Raw genomic sequence first — 23,714 nt, forward strand, 5'->3', positions numbered from 1 at the left:
TTTTCGGAGGGCCGAGAAGGGGTTACTAAAGCAACCTCCCTGCCCAATAGGGACTGGAGGTGCGTGTGTGCGGAGGCGCCACTGTTTCAATCCCACCACCATCGGAACCTGTTATTAAATTTTTTGGATCCCACCACTGCCTAAAAGGAACTTCTCATGAGCAGAGCTTTTGACTGCAGTACTCCAACTTACCACACTGTGCCACAGGGGTCCTCCCTGGACTGTACCAATGCATGTTGCAGATGGGTAAAATAAGACCTGCTTGCAAAGAGTACAGTTTGTGGTGAAAATCTTGCAATTAGATGAACCTTCTGTCCCCTGACAGCAATAATTGGTTTGTTTGTGTGTAGCAAACCTCCAATCAATTTGATTCCTGCCTTACTGTAGTAAGCCAACTTGTCAATAGGTTCCTCCATTTATTTCAAGCAACTGGTGGCTCAGTCACAAGAACACACAAGTAGTGCATGGCTCAGCATTCACTTGAGTAGAAATATGGTTGGGGTTGGAAATGGTGATGCACAATAAATCCTACCATGTAACAGGAGTTCAGTCTTTTTCAAGATCTGCCAAAGTACTGAAACAACAAGATAAGAAAGGTTAGAAGATTAGTAATTCATTCAAAATAACAAGCTCAGCCATTAAAGGAGATAAGGGAATTTCTTATTGCAAAAAACTATCTGATTGTTGGAGCAGAGGAAGTATTACTAAATTTCACCGTTTTGGCACTTTCCTTCTGCACAGTTTCTTTTTCTTTTTGCTTCTAATTTGCATATAAACGGGAGCAGAGTGTTCCCCCTCCTCTCTCTCTGTGGCCCAGCAACATTTCATAGATTAAAATAGGGACCGTGTTCTCATACCAACCATTAATTCTTGAGTCAGTGCTGAGGTGGCAGTCACTCATTGGGGTCTGTAGGCAGTTAATTTTGCAAGAAGCTGCCATTTACTGTTTTAAAAGCCAGGAAGGTGCAGAATGGTTCTGTTCGTTAAAGATATGCTAGAAAAATATAATTGTCCCACAGCAAGTTATCAGCCACTGCTGAATGTGAAATGTGTCTTTGCGTTTATGCACTGCATGATGCTCTATTGTTCATGAATGTACATCAGTACTAAAAAGAATAGTACTCAGAGATAAAAAGAAGTACTCAGATAAAAAAAGTACTCAGAGATTTAGCTTTTAGAGATCAGGGATGGAAGTTGACCCCCTAAAAGCCAGACTGCTAGCAATTCACACTCATGAAAATGTAACAGGATATACTCATTTCATTCTTTTCAGAGTGTCTGGAACAGAAGGTACAAGTGGAACTTGGAGGGACTTGTGGGAGACATCTCAGTTCTCCTTTCCCCACTATTTCCAGTTTTCCTTCCTGCATGTCCCCATAAGCCTTCCTTTTTTTTTGCTTCCGGCTCTCCTTCTAGAGTTGCTAACCTCCAGGAATGACCTGGAGATCGTTTGGAAGCACAATGGGTCTCCCAATTACAGACATCAGTACTCCCTGTATGGTTCGGAAATTCTTGGAGACTTGGGGGTGGAGCTGTGGGAGGGCAAGGTTTGGGGAGGGAAGCAACTTCAGCAGAGTAAAATGTAATAGAGTCCACCCTTCAGAGCAGTTTTCTCCAGCAGAATTGATTTTCGTCATCTGGAGACCAATTGAATTTTGGATGCTCTCCAGACACCTGGCAGCCTTAGTTTCCATAAAGGAAATAGCTACTTTGGAGGTTGGAGTCTATGGCATTATAACCTTCTGAGGCTCCGCTCCTCTTAAACTCCACCTCCCCATGCTCCATCCTCTAAATGTCCAGGTATTTCCTTACCTGAAATTGGCAACCCTATTGGCAATCCTTCCCATCCAACAGCCAACCTAACTTTACCTGCCCATCTAACAAAAGCTTTCCCTCTCCTCCTCCCCCAGCAGCCTCTCCTTCCCCAACAGCCCAGGAAATCTGTGGCCATTTTGTAGTGCTGGACACTGGGCCAGGTCCACTTTCTGGTAATACTGTGGTTGCTTGGCAACAGCCAGCGAGGGAATCTTTTGCTTAAAGCTACAGGTGCTCCTTTTATACTTTGGAAAAGCGGTGTTGAACCCTTCTTTTCTTTTTTTTAGATTTCACATTTTTTTTTGCAAACCTAGTGAAGTGCCTCCTCCCCAAATTTTTTTAAAAAAAATCAACTTCACTGAGAAGCAACCACAACAGGGAAAAGAGGAAGCTGTAAAAAAAAAAAAGGAAAGCTATATTTAGGTTTTTCTAAATATGCTGTTTCGCCCTGAGCTGGATTGTTCAAGCAGAGTTGGCCCAGGTTACTATTGGATGGAAGACCACCAAGGAATACCAGGGTTGCTATGCTGAGGAAGACATTGGCAAATACCTCTGGTAGTCTTTTGCCTTGAAACCCTGCTGGGTTGTCATATGTCGGCTATGACTTGATGGTACTTTGCACAGATAAAGATGCTGTTTCTGCACTTGAAAAGGTGTAGGAGGGGGGACAAGAGCAACTCATTCTGCTGCACTGCATCATTGTTAAATTACCTTATTAGGCATTAAAATGGATCAAACCCACAGACACCGTCACATCTAGTTTATCCCTTAAGTCCTAGCACAATATATGTTGCTCTCCTTGACATCTTTGGACTGATGAAACAAGAAGTGTAATGTAGGGGTAACAACGCAATAAATTTTCTTAGCTGACTGTACCCATTCTCTTAAACCAGAAACAAATCATATTATCTACAAGAATAATCTTTCCTTGGGCCAAGAAAGCAGGTTGAGTCCTACAATTCCAAATCTGAGGTCAGGCAAACTAACTTTTCTCTAGGAGGGAGCCAAGAGTTTTGAAGACTCTCTTATCTCATTAAAGGGCTGTTCTTTTCCTGGTTTCAATTTCTGTCCTGTTCTTACATAATTGTTTTCTGATTATTAAACTGTTTTAAATTAATGTATTGTCGAAGGCTTTCATGGCCGGAATCACTGGGGTACTGTGTGGTTTCCGGGCTGTATGGCCGTGTTTTAGTATCGTTTTCTCCTGACATTTCGCCTGCATCTGTGACTGGCACAGATGCAGGTGAAATGTCAGGAGAAAATGCTACTAGAACACAGCCATACAGCCCGGAAACCACACAACATTCGTGTTTTAAATTAGTTGTTGCAAGTCATCAGTTCAGTGGAAAGGTAGAATATTTTTTTTAATTAACTTTTATCTGAAGAACTAAAACTCCTGTCTATTGCTTTATAGATGGGATGCCAAAGAAGGTGAAGAACTGTCCTTTATAAAAGATGATCCTGAAAACCAGGTGAAGCTATGGAATATTTTCTCAAATGCTTAAAACAGGCTAGATAATGTAAATGTCTCACAGCGCTAAAAACTACCCTGGCACTTTACATTCATTCTCTCGTCGCCCTACCACTCCCTTGTTTTTTACTCACAGTCCTCAAGGGCCAAACTAGAACATGCTGTGAAGTGTGCAGTCAGTCTCTTTAAGGCCTTTTGATCCCATTGGTTTCACTAGCCTCCAAGAAGGAAAAAGACCAATGTGAGAGAAACCATTCATTCATGGATGTGGGACATAGATGTAGCACAGCAAAATGTGGCTCACTTTAGAACCAGCTGTGGCTTTTTAAAAAGAAAATGAAATGTTTGTTACTATATTTTGGAAGGGTGAGTGAGATGCTAGAGTAAGGCTGGGGATTATTTTTGTGGACCTAAAGAAGGCAAACAGGCACCAGTAGGCCAAATGCAAATCATGTACAGATCTATGCTAGTGCACCTATAACTAAAACATGCAGAGTGCTCCAGCGTATATTTATTTCTTATGTGAGATCTGGTATGTGCCACTTTCTAATAAACAACTCACAACAATCAATAATGGGCTGCAGAAACTTCATAGATTTTTAATCAACATGTCAGTATTCAGTAATGTTGTATATTTTCAATTATGCAAATAGGCTTTCTTTGTTGATCTCTTGCTCTAAGTGCTGATGTTGTTTGGCTTTTAATTATAAAAGGTTGCTGACCACTGGCATAGGGGGAAAGCTAATTGTGGTGCTCTGGAAGCATAGAAATTATGTTGACAAGTGATTATAAGCTGTGAAGGCTTAGTTAATTCATATTGAGGGGTCTTCAAAACATATCTTAAGACAGACTGGAGAGAGGGTGTTCAGCGTGCTGTGGTGATGAATAAGGAGGCAGTCAATATAATCCTATTTATTTAACATAGTGACATTCTTTTAATATGCTTATCTTTCTCATTAGTAAAGAGTAGTAAATAGGTGTTTACTGATATCAATGACTTTGGGTGGGTAGTCTTATGTTGTGGTACATAAAAACTTAAGGAGAGCTAAGCAGAATATTTTTTTTTCATTCTAGAGACACTCTAGAATTGAACAACTGAAGAATCATACTCAGGTCAGTGAGCATAACTGCACCACAGTGTTAGATAAAAATGTTAAGCCACAAGAGGCCCATGATGACCACAGTCTTCTCATGCCACAAGCTCAAAAAAGTGGAAAGAGTCTGTTTGCAGATGAAGATCAGGGCACCAATGGAAAGACCAGGAAGTGCTTTGCTCAGGAAATGTCTCCCTTCAGCATGGATGATCCTGAGTTAGAATCCAAGCTCAGTAATGCAATAATTGGGACTGATCAATCCTCCAAGATCCTCGGTACAAACAGCAGCTCTTGCCAGAGGGTGGCCCAGAATGTAGTGCAGGCTGCTGGATGTGCCATGAAGGAAATCAGTTCTACAGAAGATGACTTAGCGAGAAATGTATACTCTGACACGAACCCTAGTGAGGAGTGTGCAGAAAACCTGCAGATAAAGGCGGAACTAGATGATGAAGGCCAAGGACTGTCAATAGCCAGACAAATAGAAGAAGAGGTCCAATATGTGGGCCTCAAGAGGCAAAGAATCTCGGAGAAAAAAAGTGATGGCACTGCCTGCCTTGCACACAGGGAATCCTGTTCCCCAAATCAAGAAATCCCAGGCAGAACTAATACATTTGTACAGGATGGAACAAAAATAAGGAACAACAAACAGGACCAACCTGAGACATGCAATACAGAAGCAAAAAATTGAGACAGAAATTGCTGAGCTCCAAGAGCATGAAGGTGAGTGCATCTTAATTCGTTCTACATGGCATTTTTATGTCTGTATGTAATTTTAAGGGGGAGGGGAGGCAGCATAGGATGCCCTGATCTAGTCAGATCTTGGAAGGTAAACATGGTAAGTACTTGGAACGGAGTTCACTCAGGAAGGCTCTGCAGAGGTAGGCAGCGGCTTCTCCCTTGCCTTGAAAACCCTTGCTAGGGTCACCATAAGTCAGTTGCAACTTGAAGGCTCTTACCTACACATTTGCAGATTTAGAGCCTGTCTCAAGGCTTAAGATTGCTAAGATAATATGCATAAAAGCATCATCATCCAGGAAATTCTACTGCAAAAATGCAAAATTTTTGCAAAATGCAAAAATGCCATTGAAATTAATCAAAGCTATCCAAGAACATGGTCACTTGCCAAGTTCATTTTATTTTCTTTCCTCTTTCATTCTTATTTTCCATCCCCATATCTCTCTCCTCCCTGCCTTCCTTGCTCCCTGCAAGAGAAGCCATTTGTAACCATCCACAGCCAGTTCATCTCAGACAACTTTAGCAGTGTGAGGGAACAAACTGCCGGTCTTGGTTATGGGGGGATTATTAGCAGTCATTAGCCCTCCTCTGTAAAAGTCTCTCTAAAAGCATCAGAGAAGGGTACTGCCTTCCCTCCACATGGAAGCCTTCTCGGAGGTTCTGGGATACACGCATCTTGTGGTTTACAACCCTTGGCAGGAAGGAGAGGGCAGTTGACCTTTTCCCATGGCCTAAAGATGTACTTGACTAAACAAATGGGCCAGCTAAAGTCTCATTTGTTTCACCTCAAAGGTGATGTTATCAGCTCTCTGAGCAGAACTTCCTCTCATTAAATCTGCATACCTATGGTGGTGAACCTTCAAAGACTTCCTTCCCTTTTGGTCTGGAGATCCAGAAAAGCAATTAAACATTTCTTTTTAACTCTCTGGAATCTTCCCCCTGCCATAACATCTCATGTCACTGCAATTATTGTTTTAAGCTTTTAAACTGTGTGTATGTGTGTGTTTTTCACTAAAATATTTTTTCCCATCATTTCCCCTTTTATTTTTATCACTTTACTATTTTTCAATAAAATCTGATTCATCTTCCAACAACTGCTTGCTTTTTGAGAGTTTCTATTTGGGACTATCCTGGTATATGCACCGGTTATTAATCTCAGTTAACCCTTGTGCTCTGCCTGTCTCCAGCTAATTCTCCTATTTAAGTGGAGGGGACCTATTCAGGGTAACTGATTAATGGTGGATCACATAGCATAACCTTGCTCATCAGAATACTGTGTGTCGACACACATGTTTTCAGAGTGCAGGCATAAGGTGTCAACCCCAGCAAAACTCTGTAGAGTTGTGCATGCATGTGCACATGATTCTGTGTGTTTGATTATTATAGAGGCTGGGAATCTTTACTCCACTTTCACCTCTTAAAGTTATGTTGCTCAGCTGCCCCTATTAGTCGGCAAGGCAACATAGAACTTCTCGTTCTCCTATCTGGTGTTTATTGTAAATTGGTTTGGATTGTGTGCAGTGGAAAAATGCTTTTGGCAGGATAGGAATCCCTCTAGAATGGCTACAATCTGCTATTTTTTTGTTTTTACCAGTTTGCACTGTCCAGAAAGGGAGTTTCCAAACACCTTAGCGTAGGGCTTGCAAGCTTTTTCATGGATTGTGGAACAAAGTACCTCTTCCTTTCAAAAAAATTTATGTTAGCTCAATTCGGTTCCCATCTTTCTTTCCCCCACTGCTCTGAGAATTCGCCTTCAGAATTTGGCTTTGTTCTCTAGAATTTTGGCAATTTCTGCCTATCCCTGAACTAAAAGTGTCCCTCGTTTAGATCCACAGTTAGGGGTTGTGGTGGGCTGCCATTAAGTGCTCTCCAGAGCTATTAAAACCAAGTCATGGGCATAAGAACAGCATAAAATGGCCATTGAGCTTGTACCATAGAATCTCGTATTAGATTTTTGCCCAGGCCTGTTTCTCCCTTAAGAGAAAGGCCAAAGCAAAAGAAATGTTGGAAGATTTGCACTCCTCCTTTGTCAGTAGCAGCTGTGGGAGTTTTAGGATCAGGACCATAACATGGGATGTTTAACTTTTCCCTTCATGCTGAGGCCCTGAACCAAAGCAGGGCCTCCTGCAGCTACTACTTATGAATGGGAAACACACTGGGAATTTGATCATGGATCTTCCTGCATCTAGTTTAGTTTGTTCATAACTTATTCCATTCCAGGATCTATTCTGTTCCAATTCCATTTATTTAGCAGGTTGCTGTCAAAAACAGCTGGTTATAGATCATTACATATTTCCAAGTGAGAACATCCAAGTAAGTCATCTAGGATAACTCCAGACAAATCTCTCCTTGCACCCAAATAACCCCTGATTTCTTTTAATGTAGGCAGTTGATTGTAATGTTCATTTTTGTTCAGGTTAATTTGTCTGAAATTGCTTTAACTAGAGGAAAATGTCAAGGTTCCTTCTGATTAGACATTGCTCACAAGTGAACAGACCATCTTTCTTCATACTGACATCCAGTAATAGAGTTCTCATGTCAGTGATAGATTTCACATAAAAGGCTATTAGCAGGGAGTGATTTGCAGCAGTGAACTGCTTCTACCTGGGAACAGCTTGGGAATTCTTGCCTTTAACTCTTTGCTACAAGAATTTTCTTTCCTGTCTGCTTAATTATTTTTCGAGACTTTGCATCTGCTGTCCACATTTGAAACACAAATACTTATGTACTAAAAGAAAATACACATAGACTAGTGTGGACTAGTAATGCTGAATAGAGGTTCAAAGCAGAAGGATCGAGAATTTCCTCACCTTGTTTTGCCTTTGTCTTCCACCCACCCAACTTAGAGGTGCTTGCCAGAAGGTCACTAGTGTCTCCCTTGCTGGAACAATCTTAGTAAACTCATGGCATCCCCAACCTGAAAAGGATTGCTCTACAATTAACTCTCTGAGAACCACTTCCATGGACATCTAGTGGTTTCTTCCATAGGTGTAACAATATCACAGAAATAATGATTTGCTGGTCTCTTTTTTTTTAGACTTTTCATTCTGTTAAAAGACCTACAAACCATCGATTTCTGAGGAATCTATGCTGTAGACATCATTGTGGAAAAGCACTGACTTTTCCTTTTGTGGCAATTTGTGAGGTAAACCTGATAGAAAATTGGGAATGAGGGCCAAACTTGACCCAATGTTGGAAACTGTGATTGAATTCTTTAAATAGCTCTCAGGGTTCTTGGCTTCTTGGATTGGAACTGCAGTGCCAGGTAGAGGGGGGTTTAACTGTCACCACACACCTTTTCCCCAGTGTAAATCAGTATCATGAGGCAGTGCTATTTGCCTTGTAGGGACGAATGTTAATTTGAGTATTCCTTACCAGGGCAAATAGAGTTGGCAGGGCCAATTTTCATAAGTGAAAGGGTAGGGGTAAGGATCACCCCAACATGGCATCTGCCAGATTCCAGTTATCCCCAGGATTCATATTTAGAGAAGCTTAACACACCATGGATCATGGATTCCTAATGTCTTATGCAGATTTTCCTTATGAGTTGCTTTGGACATGCATGTCATTAGAAACCTCCATTTGTGGGGAATATTAGTGTTTTGCCCTTATTTCAAGGAAAGCACTGAGAACTGCATATCCTTCATCCCCAGGTACAGAGACATGAGAGAAGATAATAAAAGGAAAGGGAGGGGAGAAAGGCAGAGAGAGGTACTGGGATACTCTCACTTTTTTGAAGTAAAAGACTTTGCAAGGTACTTTAGATTGCTGCTAGATTTTATTTTCTTATGGTGCCTGACGAAAGAATTATCGCATGAAAATGTTTATGTCCCTTCCTTCTTCATGGCATGCTGCTTCAAGAATCTTAAATTATAGGATTACTGAAACAGTCAGAAAAATAAAGGATAATCTCATCCCATTTTGCAATGACTGACATATCCCATTAGAGAGTCAAAAATAAAAAGACCACTTGTTTTCTGTAGTATATAAACTCACAGGTCCTAGAATTTCTATTCTTTGGTTTGTGCTGTTTCTTAAGAACAGAACACACTCACACGCCCTTACTCATGAAAGAGGCTGCATTCTCATGTTTCATGAATAGATTAAGAGATTGTTTATCTGATGCTTTTGGTATTGGTTTTATTGAAACTGACATACTTTAGACTTGCACAGCTCCATTACCATTGCAGTTAGGGGAATGGATTTTTTTTCATTGAGACATATTGATATTAAAAAGTACGCATTGCCTTACTGAATCAGACTATTCACTGAACATTCAGTTTCCAGTGGCAGCTAGTCAAATGACTTGATATTCCCAAGCAAGCCATAATGTTACCCTAATTAGGCAGTCTCCACTTTGGTTGGGGGAATTAGCTGGAGAACAGAAAGCAAGAGGGGGTAACTGGGATCCATAACCTATGCATACCAGGATAGTCCTTGGTGAAAACTCTCCAATAAGCAGGTGGTTGTAACATTGGTTTGATTAAGGACTAAAAATAGTAGAACAAGAACTATATTTTAAACAATGAACATATCCACACAGCGCAACAAAAACTTGACTGGACAGTGGGGCTAGTGAATTCCCATTGTGTCACCCTAAGGTGATTCAATCAGTGCTCCAAGCAGACTTGCCTCCCTTTTCATTAAGTCAGTTTTTATATGTGCTGTTCTGCTGCCAACCTCCTTCTTGCCCAAGCTTGACTCATTAGATCTTAAATTCTGTGAGAGGCATCCTTTTTGTGGGATGCTCTATGCTAGTCTTTGGCCCCTTGCCTTTGTAGCGCCCCTTAATGGGAGGAGGGAGTCCAACTGCTTTCAATAAAAGGCAGCAAAGTAGCACTGTAGCCTTCCACTATATTTTATCTTAAATGTAAATATACTAAACTAGAGTACTTCTCCTTGATAAGACAATGACCCAGGCTGTCTCTGTAGCCTCTGGGTGCCCCTAAAAGCTTCGCCCAGGCACTGTGTTTCATGCATGCCTTTGGCACTAAAAATCGGTGCGTACCGACACTCTGGGATTTAGTCAGCAAGTCATTCTGATAATGGACTGGGTGCTAGGGACTTGGATGTGGTACTGAGGGAGAAGCAGCACTGCAATGCAGAATTCACATTGAATTCAAGCTTGGACATGGCCGTGTAAAGAATCTGTCAGGCCAGCTTAGCCTTTTCAAGTAAAGAAGCAATCCTTCTTTACTTGGCAGGTTTACTTAGAAGTAAGTTTCATGCTATTCAATAGAAAGTGCCCTTAGGATGTGACTTCCTCTCTTGTTCTTATTGCCATTCTTGGTGGGTGATGCGCTTAAATAGGCATTCATGTCTGTGAAGCATCATAAGAACATAAGAACAAGCCAGCTGGATCACACCAAAGTCCATCTAGTCCAGCTCTCTGCTACTCGCAGTGGCCCACCAGGTGCCTTTGGGAGCTCACATGTAGGATGTGAACGCAATGGCCTTCTGCGGCTGTTGCTCCCGATCACCTGGTCTGTTAAGGCATTTGCAATCTCAGATCATAAGAAAACAAGGCAGCAATGATTGGGTTTGCCAGCCCCCATAAATGGCAGATATGCAGATGGTGACTGTGGGCTGCTTATAAATTTGGCAATATTGATATGGGGAGGGGGGTGATCAATATATGGTAAAGAAGTACCATACTGAGCTCTTATGGCTAGAATAATGCAAGCTTTGAAGATTGCTCTTCAAAACAAAATGGGAATCATGAAGGTATAGTAATTTAAAGTAAACTAGTATACCGGCCATCCATTGCTGTGGCTGAGAGTGGGCCAAAGGGAGCTTCCTCCTTCTGGCCCTCTGCTGGCGCTTTCCTCCGGCGGCAGGCACCTGACGCTCTTCATGGGCTCCTTGACCTTGCACAGACAGGCCAGTGAGAGGAACAGGGCAGGGGGCACATGACCTGTACAGTGTTTTAGGCCCCCTGCTCGGGGGCGGGACTGGGCTCAATCAGCTGTTCCTCCGAGTGGCCCGCCGCCTCCCAGTGCCCCTGCGGTCGTGCATTCCTCTGGGGGTGGCTGCCTGGCCTTCTCCCACGCTTGCTGTACCTCATAGAGACTGGCCGCTGTGAGGAAGAGGTTCTTCTGGTGGCGGGCGGGGTGCTTCCTCCTTTAGGCCAACTGCTTGCAACTCCCTTGGGCGGCAGGCGGGCAGCTTTGTCCAACGGCTGCTGTACGTCACACAGACATTCCGGCGGGAGGTGTCACGCATGCACACTGAACCGCACCCCCGTTTTTGAGTTTTACCTGGCTCAGGTGTGTCACTTGAGCCTTGTGAGTAGCGCAAAACACGCTCACACAGATGAGAAGCGTTGGCAGACAATTTCAAGGCGATCTGTCCAGGCGTTTCAGCGTTAGGGCGTGAGGAACAAACACACGGTTAGCCTTTTATATATATAGATTTTGAGTTCACCAACAGACCAAATTTATTAAATAATGCAAATCCTACCCCATTTCAAGTAGTGACTGGATTGCTGCACGGGAATTAACTGAAGTCCTTTTTGTGGATTGCTCATTCTTTGTAAAATCCAAAGACGACCAGTGTGGTGGTGGTGGTTTTGTTTTTTTAAACAGAAGATCACTTAATAGTCTTGTCTTTATATAGTAATATTTTCTTCTTGTAATAAATGCTTTAAAACATGGGTGTACTCAGACTTAGCAAAGGAAGATAGAAAAGGTAAAAAACATGCTGTCTAATTAAGGACAGACTGGCTTTATTTGAAGTAACAGAAATTTAGAGTTCATCACGACCTACCTTAGATTTCATAGTTGGGACTCCTCTCCATTGTCCCCTGTTGTGTGGGTAAGAGGGAATCTCTAGGGGAAAACAGAATCCACTATGCTTATCCCAAGAGCTGCCCAGAGTGGAACAGCAGTTTCTTCCTTGTGCCCTGGAAATTGATAATCTACTCTGAGGGCATCTGTCCCACCTGAGGGTCATTTGTATCTTCTTGACTTGAGGAAGGGTTTGGCCATTTGTCTCTTAGCAGTCTCCGGTCATTTATGCATGCACTACTTACCCTATGGATGAGAAGCAGTCAGTTCCCATTGCTTTGCAGTGGGGTTTTCCTGTTTACAACATTCTTTTTTTCCTCCGTGGTTTTTTGCTTCCCTTTCTGAGCCAATCAGCCATTTTGCCAGCCTGGCTCTTTGTTGTTGCTATGCAACCTCCATTTTGGGAAGTTGCCTGTCACTTTTGGGAGGGCATCTTTTATCTATTGATAGTTCACAGAAACAGTTTGGTTCACTAGCAAGGTCTGGCATGGTGAGCACTAACAGCAATGAAATCTTGCAGGAGTCTAGAAAGAAAGAAAGAAAGAAAGAAAGAAAGAAAGAAAGAAAGAAAGAAAGAAAGAAAGAAAGAAAGAAAGAAAGAAAGAAAGAAAGAAAGAAAGAAAGAAAGAAAGAAAGAAAGAAAGAAAGAAAGAAAGAAAGAAAGAAAGAAAGAAAGAAAGAAAGAAAGAAAGAGGCAGCAGCTGGGGGCAGGGGATGTGTGTGATGAAGGAAGGCAAGAGTGAACCCAGTCTTGTCAATTTTGCCAGGTTCACTCCTCCAGCAATAGTCTTTGAATGTGAATATAAAATAAGGAGGAGGAGCCTACAGGGAAACCTCCCTAAACCCTGTGATCATCCTAAAATGGTGGCCAATAGAGTGGGTAGTAGTGTGTTGTGAGTAGGGGAAGGCAGGGAGGACAGAGAAAACCTGATAAAATGCTAACACATGTGGACCTCCTTCACTTCTCTGTTAAGGGAGAAAAAAAGTTGCATTTACAGAGCTTTCGGAAACTGTGGGGATTCTCAGATGTGAAAGCAGGGTAAGTGCCAGAGAGGGGGAAATGTATGCAATAATGAGAATCAAACCCAAAGGTAATGTACGCTCAAAGCAATGGAGATCATGTGTGCGTAAATGACCTCTTTCTCCTTTAGATATAACCTTGCAGCAGAGTATGAACTAGTAATTTTTGTCCTTCTTCAGCCACTGTCACTGGTCTGTTCTTTGCTGGAAGTTTGATGGCTCCTTTCCTTTCCCCACCTCCTATAGAGAATTCCGCAGGGCCTGTAAGACGGAGCTGTTCCGCCGGGCCTTTGGAGGTACCAGCCGTTGATGGTGCCCCCCCCTTTTTTTCCCGCGGCCTTTACATCTGCGCCTTTGCCATCTCGGGACTTGCTGCCCTTCCCTCTCTGAAAGAGGGTTTGAAAACGAGATTACCGGATGCCATCTTATAAATTAGTTTAACTATTATATTTAGTTTCTTATTATTGCTGCTTTTAAAGGTTTTAGCTGTTTTATCTGTATACAATGATCATTGTGTTGTACACCACCCAGAGCCCTTAGGGGATGGGGCGGTCTAGAAATTTGAAAAATAAATAAATAAATAAATATAGAAAAATAATGTTATTTCTGAATGACTATGTCCAAAGTTTTGAGAGTTCCTCTTTGGTGTTCTTTGATTTGCTTAGACAACTGTAATGTCCAGACAGTAGTGGTTTGTTAATAATGTTATGTTTCTGTTATAATTGTTATTACACATTTTAATGCTTTTCTTAATGTGTTTAGAGAGACACAGGTCTTGTTTTCTCTCCAACTGAAATGAAATGGTCAGAGGTTTGTTACCATCACCCATTAAATGTTCCAAGTTAAAATTTGCTCAGATAGCACATAGGGGATATTTTCCCATTTTTAGGAACAATGAAACCTCTTGCTTGGGCCAGTACAGGTGCCATGATATGTGAATTTCTCTCCTTTCCTTGGGATAATAAACATGTCACAAAAATGCCAGTAAAGAAAGCTAAACCTTCCATCCGCCTCTCAGTCCTTGGTTGGTCTCAGAAGTTTCCTTTTATCTTAGCCACCTTCTGATATCAGAGCTCCTTCTCCATCCTTGGCTTTCTGCCCTATAATGTAAGGAAAACATCTGTCTTCAATATCGTCTTCCAGTGGGTACCTATTACTAGAGGAGGCAGGAAGTCTCGGCCTCCACTCTCATTTGCCTTCCCCCATAATTGTCTCTCTTCATAGCCCTTCTTGCCTGCCAAACAAAGCTTTCCCCTTGGTATAGCAGGCAGGCCTAGCTCAGGTCCAAAACAGTTTATGCAAACATGACATATGCATTCAGAAACCCCTCTCAGAATCTGAGATGGTGCAGAGGTTGGCCAAGAATGGAAGAGCTATGCAAAGAAATGTCAATTTGAATTATTCTGTCTGGTGTGGAAATGAGTGGACTCTTTCAGTTAAACGGCATCCCTAACAGGAATATATCTGTTGTCACTCGCACATTAGTGTAGTCAACTAATGATGCTTCTAACATAATTACAAATCTGGAAGGCACATTAGCTGTTAGGTTTAGATAACAGAAAGTCATCTCTAGGGTCTAATTGCATGGCCTAAATCAGTAGACATTACAAACTGATGTTGTAAGGAATATTTCCATATATTCCTGTCGTTCAGGTTGCCATAAAATGTTGGCTGCAGCTTAACTTCAGTCATACCTTGAATATCTTTGTGTTGTGGTGGCAACTGCTGCTAAAGAAACATTTTTTTTTAAATCTGCACAGTCGAGCAAATCTCCAGTGGCCAAAGTCTTGCTGGACAAAAGTCCTACCTGGCCCTACCCACTTTCTAAAAACACTTGATGGTCACCAGGAAGGATGGCAGGCACCGTGGTGCCCATGAGCACCATGTTGGGGACACCTGCTATAGTTGATGTCTATTTCTTCTTGTTCTGCTCTGGAATAATCAAACATCTTTTTAAAGATATTTTTGAAACTGTTGTCATACCTCTTAGTCTTCCTCAGGCCAGTGGTTTTCAGTCTTTATACCTTCAGAGAATTTTTCCCCTATCATCTTGTCTGCTGAAGAATCATCTGCTATGGAAACTTTCTGATATCTGCTGTGGAACTTTTTTGTGTTAAGGAAGACTCAGCAGTATATTCTTAGGCCAAACTGCATGCAGCATTAGAGATCCATGTCCAGATTTTCTTATCTGAAAAAACACCACCAGAGAGAGGTGGACTAGGGGCCACAACACTTGGGAAGTGGGTTAATTCTCCCCTCCAATTGCCAGTTCCCCAAGTGGAAATCCTCCCCCAGGTTGGATTTTAGGTACAATAGGAAAAAGACAATTTGCCATATTTTGCCTATCTTTCTCCCTTATTGGTGTACTTCCCAGTCAAAGAAATGACAGGGAGGAGACCAGATCCATAAAGGAGGAGGCATCAGCTTTTTTCAGCTGACATGGTAGAAAGTGCAATCCACTTACAACTGACTTGTGACAACTCTTTATGGTTTTCAAGGCAAGAGGGAAACAAGGTTTGCCATTGTTTGCTTCTGCATAGCAACCCTGGTATTCTTGGTGGACTCCCATCCAATTATGAACCAGGGTTTAGCTTCTGAGATCTGAGGAGTTTAGCTTCTGAGATCTGAGGAGATATGGCTGGTCTGGGTCATTCAGGTCAGGATACCACTAATTTAAACCAAAGATAATTAGCGTCACACGTTGGGTGACTTTAACTTGCATGAACTGCAAGTGTGGCTTAGAACCCGTTGGCAGGGGAAGATCAGTAACGATGGGAAAGTGGATTTTAAGGGGCATCTTTTCTTCTTTTACTGATCCTCCCGATGTAAGATTCCAAGGAATCCAAATGTTTCTTCAGACACAATTTTTACGACTGTTCTGGATGAAACACCGCTCATTCCATCAGCCTTTTCTCATGTGGCTTATCTTCCATATACTTTATCATCTTGATAGCTCTGATACCCTGCTTCAAATGACCAGAAATAAATATTTACTCAAAATGCAGGCCTTGAATCCCCTGCAGAATTTTCCGCAGAGTGTAAGAGAAATCAACAAAGGAAGCAAGCCACAGAGGACTTTCATTCAGCTCTCTCAAGGCTATTAATTTGAACATCTTCAGAGAAAATACAGCTGGGGCAAACTTCCAAAGCACAGTGGGACGCTGACGTCAACATTCTCCCTGACGTAAACAAGCACAGTATGGCCAAAGCCCTGAATGCTGCCGGTCTGGAAAGCAGATAGGAGGTCAGTTTTCAAATGCAGGCCAATTTTGAAGGCTTTAGCATTGCTGAGCAAAACACCAGATTCCTTGCTGTCTTCAATAAGAGGCAATTTCAAGGTCCATATTTCTGCAACTAGAAAACCACTAGCCTGTAAATACAAAAGGAGGCATGATCACTAGTGTGTCTGGCATAGTTTGTATATATTCTTTTAAAAGATCATTCATATTTTGCATCAAGAAGGGCTGGATGCTGTGACTTTTGTTAAACTGTGGCCAAGCCCATAGCCAGAAAATTTTCATTGTGAGGGAAATGAGATGGGCACTCAGCCCATCATTACTTATTTTCTTTATTATTTATTTGTGCTTTATTATTTTCTTTATTATTCATTTGTGCTTTATTATTTATTTGCCAATTTTGTACTTGAGACTCAAGGTATATGCATGGTATAAAGCAACATAATTGAATAGCATGAGGGATGTAATAAGCAATGCACTAGATCTAGGATTCCAGAAGTTAGAAAAGTGCAAAAAAGTTTCAGACACTTTATGTGTCCCCTCTTTTTAAATTAGAACCCTTCAGCCCTGCTAACTGCTAATTCTCTCTAGGCAATTGCATATGGAAATCACATTTGGAAGATTTATGAGAGAATTGACACCTTTTTACCTCAGTTCCTGTATTTTTTTTACATAGAGAATTTACATTTGATGGTACCAACCCTAGTTGGAGGAGCATGACAAATGGTTGATTGGGCTTAGCCCAGTGGTGGGATTCAGCGTATTCGAACCAGTTAGGTAGAACTGGTAGCTAATTTTTTGTCTAGTTCTGGTTGTAATCCCACCACTGAGTCCTTTCGGAACCGGTTGCTAAATTATTTGAATTCCACCACTGGCTTAGCCCCTTTTTGCACCACCGTGGCCATGGGCCTAACTGTGGCCCATTCTGCATAACACAATCAACCTTGTCTCTGTGTCTGAACGTTAGCATCACAAGCTCTAGGTGAAATTGCCATCGCTGATCCAATTGATGCTTTTGTGTGTGTGTCTGTGTCTGTGTCTGAAGTTAACATTGCAAGCTCTAGGTGAAATTGACAACACTGATCTAATCACCCCTGCTTTTTGTGTCTGTGCCTGAACATTAACATAACAAGGTGTAAGTGAAATTGACAACACTGATCCAATCGTCCCTGCTTTTTTGTATCTGTGCTTGAACGTTTCATCACTATTTGATATGAAAAGAAAAAAAATTAAAATTCCTTTTGAAAATGGAGGAGGAAAGGGAGGAGAAAATGACAGAAGGGGAGGTTGAGTGACTACACAGGGGGATGGATAAGAAGAAACAAAGACAATTTCAACATGATTGCATGTTCAAGGGAAGCTGTATCAGAAATTGATAGGAAAAACATGGTAAAAGTGCTTAGGTGAACAATGGAGGAAAAATGAACCAAATGAAGGGGTAAAATGTGCAATTCAAAGGGGGGGAAGTAGCATTTGCAGCAAGATTTGTAAACAACTCATGTGGAAAAGGCCTCACATACGAAATTGCCATCCCCAAGCAGCTACTAGTTCTGCCAGGGGAAAAAGATGAGTTCTCTGTCTTTTTTCTTTTCTACAGCTAATAGCAGTATGTGATTTTACTCTGGAGCAAAGGATAGAAGAAAAAGATTAAGCCCCCCGCCCCCCCTCTGATCCTATCTGTACTTTGGCTGCTTTTGAATGTCTTTTAAAATTATGGGAGATCTCTAGTGCCCTCTAGATTTGCCCAAAGATACTGTTTCAGTTGAGGATGAGAAGTGGTTGAAAGAACAGAAATGACCATGTCCACAAGCAGCTACTAGAAATCCCTTCAACTGTCTATGAAGCACATTCATATGCAAATAGGCACCACTGCTGATTTCTTCGTTTTTGTGTCCAGTCATAAATGTTCCCTTCTAGGCCTTTAGAGGGATCACAGTTTCTTTCTGCTCTTCAGGCCTTTCTTGTCATCTTCCCACACTGCAGGTTATCTTTGTGCTTACTGGGCATTAAAAACCTGTCAGCAAGATGCAAAGCCATGGATTTAAATATAGAAGTCCCAAAAGGCCAGTTCAGCAATTCTGAGAAGGCACTGCAGCAGCCAGAAAAGAAAAAAGGGAGCGGAGGGACCTCTCTCCAATTTCAAATCAATAGACATCAGGTCAGGAGGTTCTTGAAGGCCCCAGCCCACACAGGAAAAGGAGACTGGCGTACCAGTCCAAAAAGCCTTTAAAAACCAGTATTTGTTTAGCATTTTGAAATAATTTTTTTTTTTCATTTTGATTTGCAGCCTATTGTTCAGTGCTGATCAGTAACCTTGCTTGTATACTCATTCTATAATTTCACAAATAGGATAACACAGACTAAGGGAAAAGATTACTAACTGGTAGCTGATGTTCTCTGAGCAGCTGACTGTGTAGTCCCAGATATGGGTTAACAAGAGAACATTCTAGAACCTTAGCCAGGGAGCTGACATTTAGCAGGCTCTTTCCTACTGGGGGAAGGATTGGAACCAAGGCATGGAGGTAACCTTTTCTCTTATCTCCCATTTTTTATTCCAATTATGAAATTTGTTTTCTAAGTTGTGAGGTAGCCCCCTTCCCTTTTTTTATTCCAGTTCCAGTGTCTTTTCTAGTTTATCCCCGGAGCAACACTATGATTTAAAAGTTTTCCATTAAGTTGTTTCAAACTGTTTATGTGACCCTGAAAGATTGTGGCTGAGGCAGGCACACTCAGTTGCCTCAATACAAGACGATTTGGGAAAGCTCAATTAGATAATAAGGATGGAACTATCATGGTGTGGATCAATAGTACATAGTGAAATAGGGGGACATTTACAGTCTCAATCATTCTGTGACAGTTCCATTGAATTGTGCTTAGGAACTGAATCCTGGAAGTAGACTTGGCATCTGGAACAGGGGTGTACCACCCTCGGGGACAGAGTGGGGGGCACAAAATCGCTCCCCACTGCCGTGCCCTCCGCGCTCAGGGGCAGCTCGGATGGGCACTGCAGTAGCAGGTCGACTCCTGGGCCGCTCACTGTGTTGCCCTGCCCCCCCCACCTCCCTGAAGGCTGGCTTCTGCCCTCCCCAGGGCCTGGGGAGGACAGGAGGCAGCCTGCAGAGAGGGGGGGCTTGGATGGGTGCTGCAACAGCAGGCCAGCCCAGGAGCTGGCCTACCACTGCAGTGCCCGTCCGAGCCACTCCGCCCCTGATCTCCACTCCTGAGCATGTGGGTAGGGGTGTGCCTGGAGCCGGTGTTGTCCCCAGGCGCCATTTTCCCCCAATATGCCTCTGATCTGGAGCAAATATAGGAACAAGAAGTCTGCCTGTGCGTGCGTGAGCACATGTGCATGTGTGAGAGAGAGCAGACCAGAATCTTTGTTGGCCCTTACTGAAGTAGCTGGAAGGACCAATACTGAAGCAATATTTTTTGCTGTTGTCCCTGTCTAGAATTCCTGGAGCTGACTAAGCATGGCAATATTTTTTGTCTTTCAAATATGTCCTAAAACAAAGAGCAATCACAGTGTGCCTATTTGGTGAACTTGAGAATATTCTCAGAGTTGGCTCTGTGGTGGCAAAGAACTGGGACTGCACAGAGGTCACAAAGAAGAAAAAAAATGACTTACCCCAGGTCTCTCAGATTCAAGAGCAGCATTCTGTCCACTAGACCACAACAGCTCCCAGAGGTCCTTGGGTGCTAAAGATAGGATCACAGACACCTGCATGCAAACACCTCTCATGACTGACTTTCTGTCAGCGCTTGCCAAGTAATCCACTTTTTTTGGAACAGGGAGGAATTCAGCCTCCTTCTTTTATAGGTTATTTACAGTGTGTTCATCATAGCATCAGGAACTTCTAGATGATAAGCATCTGTGCTAAATTATGTTAGATGGATTCCTGGCTGGGCAGAAGCTTATAGAAGAACTGGGAGGCTGCTCTAATTTATTGCTTAGCGGTTCTTGACATGCTGATTGTTTTGATGTAGATTTTGTTTGTTTTCTAGGACAACGTGTAATGCACAGCTGGTTACAAAACAGAAGAGCAAACTCTCTCTGACGCCATCCTTCCACACCGGGCCTTCCCCCTTCAGCGCCCATTAACACCACCCACTGCAGGCAATGTTTGCTTATTTGGGAGTTAGCTGTGTGCAGAAATTGTCAGTTCCGCTTTGGCGGTAGTCCCCCAAAGCACATCCTCCATGTCGAAGACAGAAAAGCCTGCAAAAAAAGAAGCCCGCAGTGGGAGAAACAAAACACTGACACTTTTATTTTGAACCTAACCTTGTTTCCTCCTCTGCCAAACAAAGAAATAATAATGTGGGCGTGTGACAAGCCATGATGCACTTTATGTCATTTAATAACTAATTTTATTTAAAAGTTGGGTTTGTTTGTAGCTATTGACTTCTTTTTGCCTCCTGTCAATGGGTGTGTTGCCACTACCCAAAGAAGAGGACAGACTTTGCACAGCCTTAGGATGCTTGAGCTTCTGGTTGACCAATCAGAGAAAATGAAGAAGTGATCATTCTCTTCTAAGTATTAAAGCTGCCAGAGGAGATAGTGATCGAATACAGGAAGGTTAGAGTGTCGCTTTGTATGAGGGTTCCAGTATGATGAGAAGGGACCAGTGGTAGAGGATGGTGTTTGCAATTTGGTTTTTTCTCCACAGCTTTTCTTTTAAACCTTCTTGGTTGTGCAACTTGTGACATCATTGGCACTGTAGAATCAAATGCAGGGAACAGTATTTTTAAATGGGAATGAAAACATCTATCGTCTCAGGCACTGAATTAAAATCAGGAAGTGATTGCATGTATGAAGTGAATAGGCAACTTTTACTCCCACTGGTGACAGCAAAATATCTTTGACATGAGGCCTGTCTCAAATCAAGGGAAAGAGGTAACTGACCCATGTCAGAGCAGAGATGCCCAAAATGCCCAAAATGATTTGACATCTTCTATTCTGTAGAATTTGTTTTCCACTCTCTTTTCAGAAGAACATGTGATACTGGTTTTAAAAAGACAATAGAAACTGCTATGAAATTATCATGTGGTTTGCTAGAAATAATAATTTGACCTGGTGGTAGCCAATATTGGCTTCTGTGATACATATATACTGTAACTTGTGAAAAAAATGTTTTCAGCTTTAGATGTTCTTAACCTGAAATGGATCAATTTCTAAAGGACAAAACATTCAGTAGTTAGTGATTACAACTAGTTACTGCCAGATGATGAACTTGAAATCATATGGTACAATTAAAAGCAAAATAAACCCAGTCTACCCTTTACATCCCTCAATTGATTTTCAGTGGGACTGAAGAACACTGTTGTGCTTCAGTTCATTCTTAGCAGGCACATTTTTTATTTGTATCAGTTAACACTATTCTGAGCAGGATTTTCTCCAGTTGCTCTTCTACCATATCATTTGATAGCTGTTCTGCCCACAATCCCAAGGCTTGAACCACTATCTCGTTTGCCAAAACACAGAGTTGTTCTAGTTTATAATATGCTCCATTAGCTTCTGTTTAATGGTTTTAACTTTTATGAAGGAGCAATTGCTATTCAACTTTTTCTCCCTGAAGACCCAATCTAAAAATATGCTGTATCTGGATAGGAGACAATATTGAAAAGAACAGGAGTGCTGTGAGACAAAACCAACTAAAATACCCTAGTTAAGCGTGTACTCTTCCTTCCTCTCCTTCCTTCCTCCCTCCCTCCCCCCTCCCTCCCTTATCCTTCCTTCCTTCCTTCCTTCCTTCCTTCCTTCCTTCCTTCCTTCCTTCCTGTAGTTTTATGCCAGTTTAACACCATGGTTTTTCCCAAAGCCTCCTGGGAATTGTAGTTTGCTGAGGATGTTCAGAGTTCTCTGTTAGACATTCTTACTTCTCCTCATCAGTTCTCTGGGGAGATGAAATTTCTTGTGAGTTAGTTGACATCTGTAGTATTGATATATCCACAGAGGAGTCTGAACCAACTTGGCTTACTGATATATATATATATATTTACATAGCCATGGCACTGGTTATTTCTTGTTTTCCAAAATTTCCATAATATGGTTGAGAGACTATTGGAATAGCTAAAATGCATAGGGATCGTTTTTATTAAATAAATGGTGCTTGAGAAAAAGACAAAGTGTTATGCTTTTTCTTTTTAAAAAACAACTTTGGGAGACTTGAAGAATTAGCAACAGCTGCACTGTTAGGGTAACATTTAAGATTCTGTCAAGGGGCAGTCTTCAAGGGAGAAGATTAATTTCTTCACATTTACAGACCTATGTTCATTTCTGCAATTGAAAATTGTGTCTGCACAGATCTTCATCCAGAACTTCTTCAATTCAGCTCTTCTAAACAAAAGGAAGCCATGGCCTCTACATTTTACCACAAGCCTCAGGGCCGATGTATGTGATCCTCATAGTGAGGGAACTCAAATACTCAACCCCCCTGTTTCTACTCCACTTCCAGAAGAAGCAACTAGGCTGTCGTTCCTCAGCAGCCAACACATAGAGCTGCAGCATGAAAATATTTCTGGCATTGCCTTACCCACTTGTCATGGTCCAAACCACTGGTCCATAGAGATAAGCTATCAGCGTTAACTGCAAATTACCTCTATTTTGATAAACCACTAATAGACCAAGTGACATCAGGCATGTCTTCAAACAACTTGAGATGTGATACATATATACTGTACTATACAACTGGACCACAGCTTTCTGGCTTGTCTACGCTATATGTGCCAACTGTAGAACGTGCATCTTGTTGTAGACACCATGGTATTCACAGCAAGAGCACTTCATGCATAAAACAAATATATTAAAGGGCCATAATCCTTTAACCCATCAGGTTACTGAATCAGTTGCTCCCTCAGACGGGAAGTTGTTAACTCAGCAGTGGTATTACCTGCAACACACTACTATCATCAAAAAGAGCAGGGGAGACTTATTCTCCCTTGGTTCCTGGTAACATGGTGTATGACTTACCACAGATAATCACATCACTGAGTTTTTCCTCAGTATTACCTTTCACCAGTCACTGGGAAAGGCACATCACATGAGATAGGATGTGCTATTACCCAGCGGGAAGGGAAGATGGGAGAAGAGGGAAGAGAATGATAGCCACAGCTGTCATATTTGGCACCAATCAAATCTTTTGGTTAACTCTGAATGATCAGTGCTCCCAATACCAACCCAAAAAGGTTTCTCAAAATCAGAGGAGGGAAATTGATGAACACATTAGAAATAAAATGAAATCTTGGTGAAACTGTTATTGATGCTAACGCAGGTAAGAAGCAAGATCACCTCATTCTATTGCTGAAGCAATAAACAATAGAAAAAAGAAATCTCTCCCTCAGATGATATAACCTTCATAAAATAAGAAAAGCTATTGGGATAAGCGTCTCTCAAGGATCATGGAAAGAGCATGTATTTGGAGCTGTAATTCAAACTGACAACCTCATAGTGGTAATGCTAATGCTGGAAAATATACAACATTTGGCAACCTCGGCCACAAAACCCATCTCCTCAGTTACAGAAGGAGGCTGATACCACACTGAGCTTCTTTTTTTTTCATTT

General features: G+C 41.9%; 1 protein-coding gene across 2 annotated transcripts in view; it reads left to right on the top strand.

Annotated features, from left to right (window-relative positions):
• CCDC9B (coiled-coil domain containing 9B) overlaps positions 1-21,873 on the top strand; it is a 90,799-nt gene extending 68,926 nt beyond the window's left edge. For both annotated transcript variants that reach the window (XM_048484266.1, XM_048484267.1), the window contains 3 exons: positions 3,230-3,287; positions 4,361-5,100; positions 20,159-21,873. In XM_048484266.1, the coding sequence (XP_048340223.1) occupies positions 3,230-3,287; positions 4,361-5,068 (766 nt within the window). In that variant the 3' untranslated portion in view covers positions 5,069-5,100; positions 20,159-21,873. The remainder of the gene's footprint in view (positions 1-3,229; positions 3,288-4,360; positions 5,101-20,158) is intronic.
• The last annotated feature ends 1,841 nt before the right edge of the window (positions 21,874-23,714 follow it).

The sequence above is a fragment of the Sphaerodactylus townsendi genome, linkage group LG02, assembly GCF_021028975.2.
Source record: "Sphaerodactylus townsendi isolate TG3544 linkage group LG02, MPM_Stown_v2.3, whole genome shotgun sequence".
Lineage (NCBI taxonomy): Eukaryota > Metazoa > Chordata > Lepidosauria > Squamata > Sphaerodactylidae > Sphaerodactylus > Sphaerodactylus townsendi.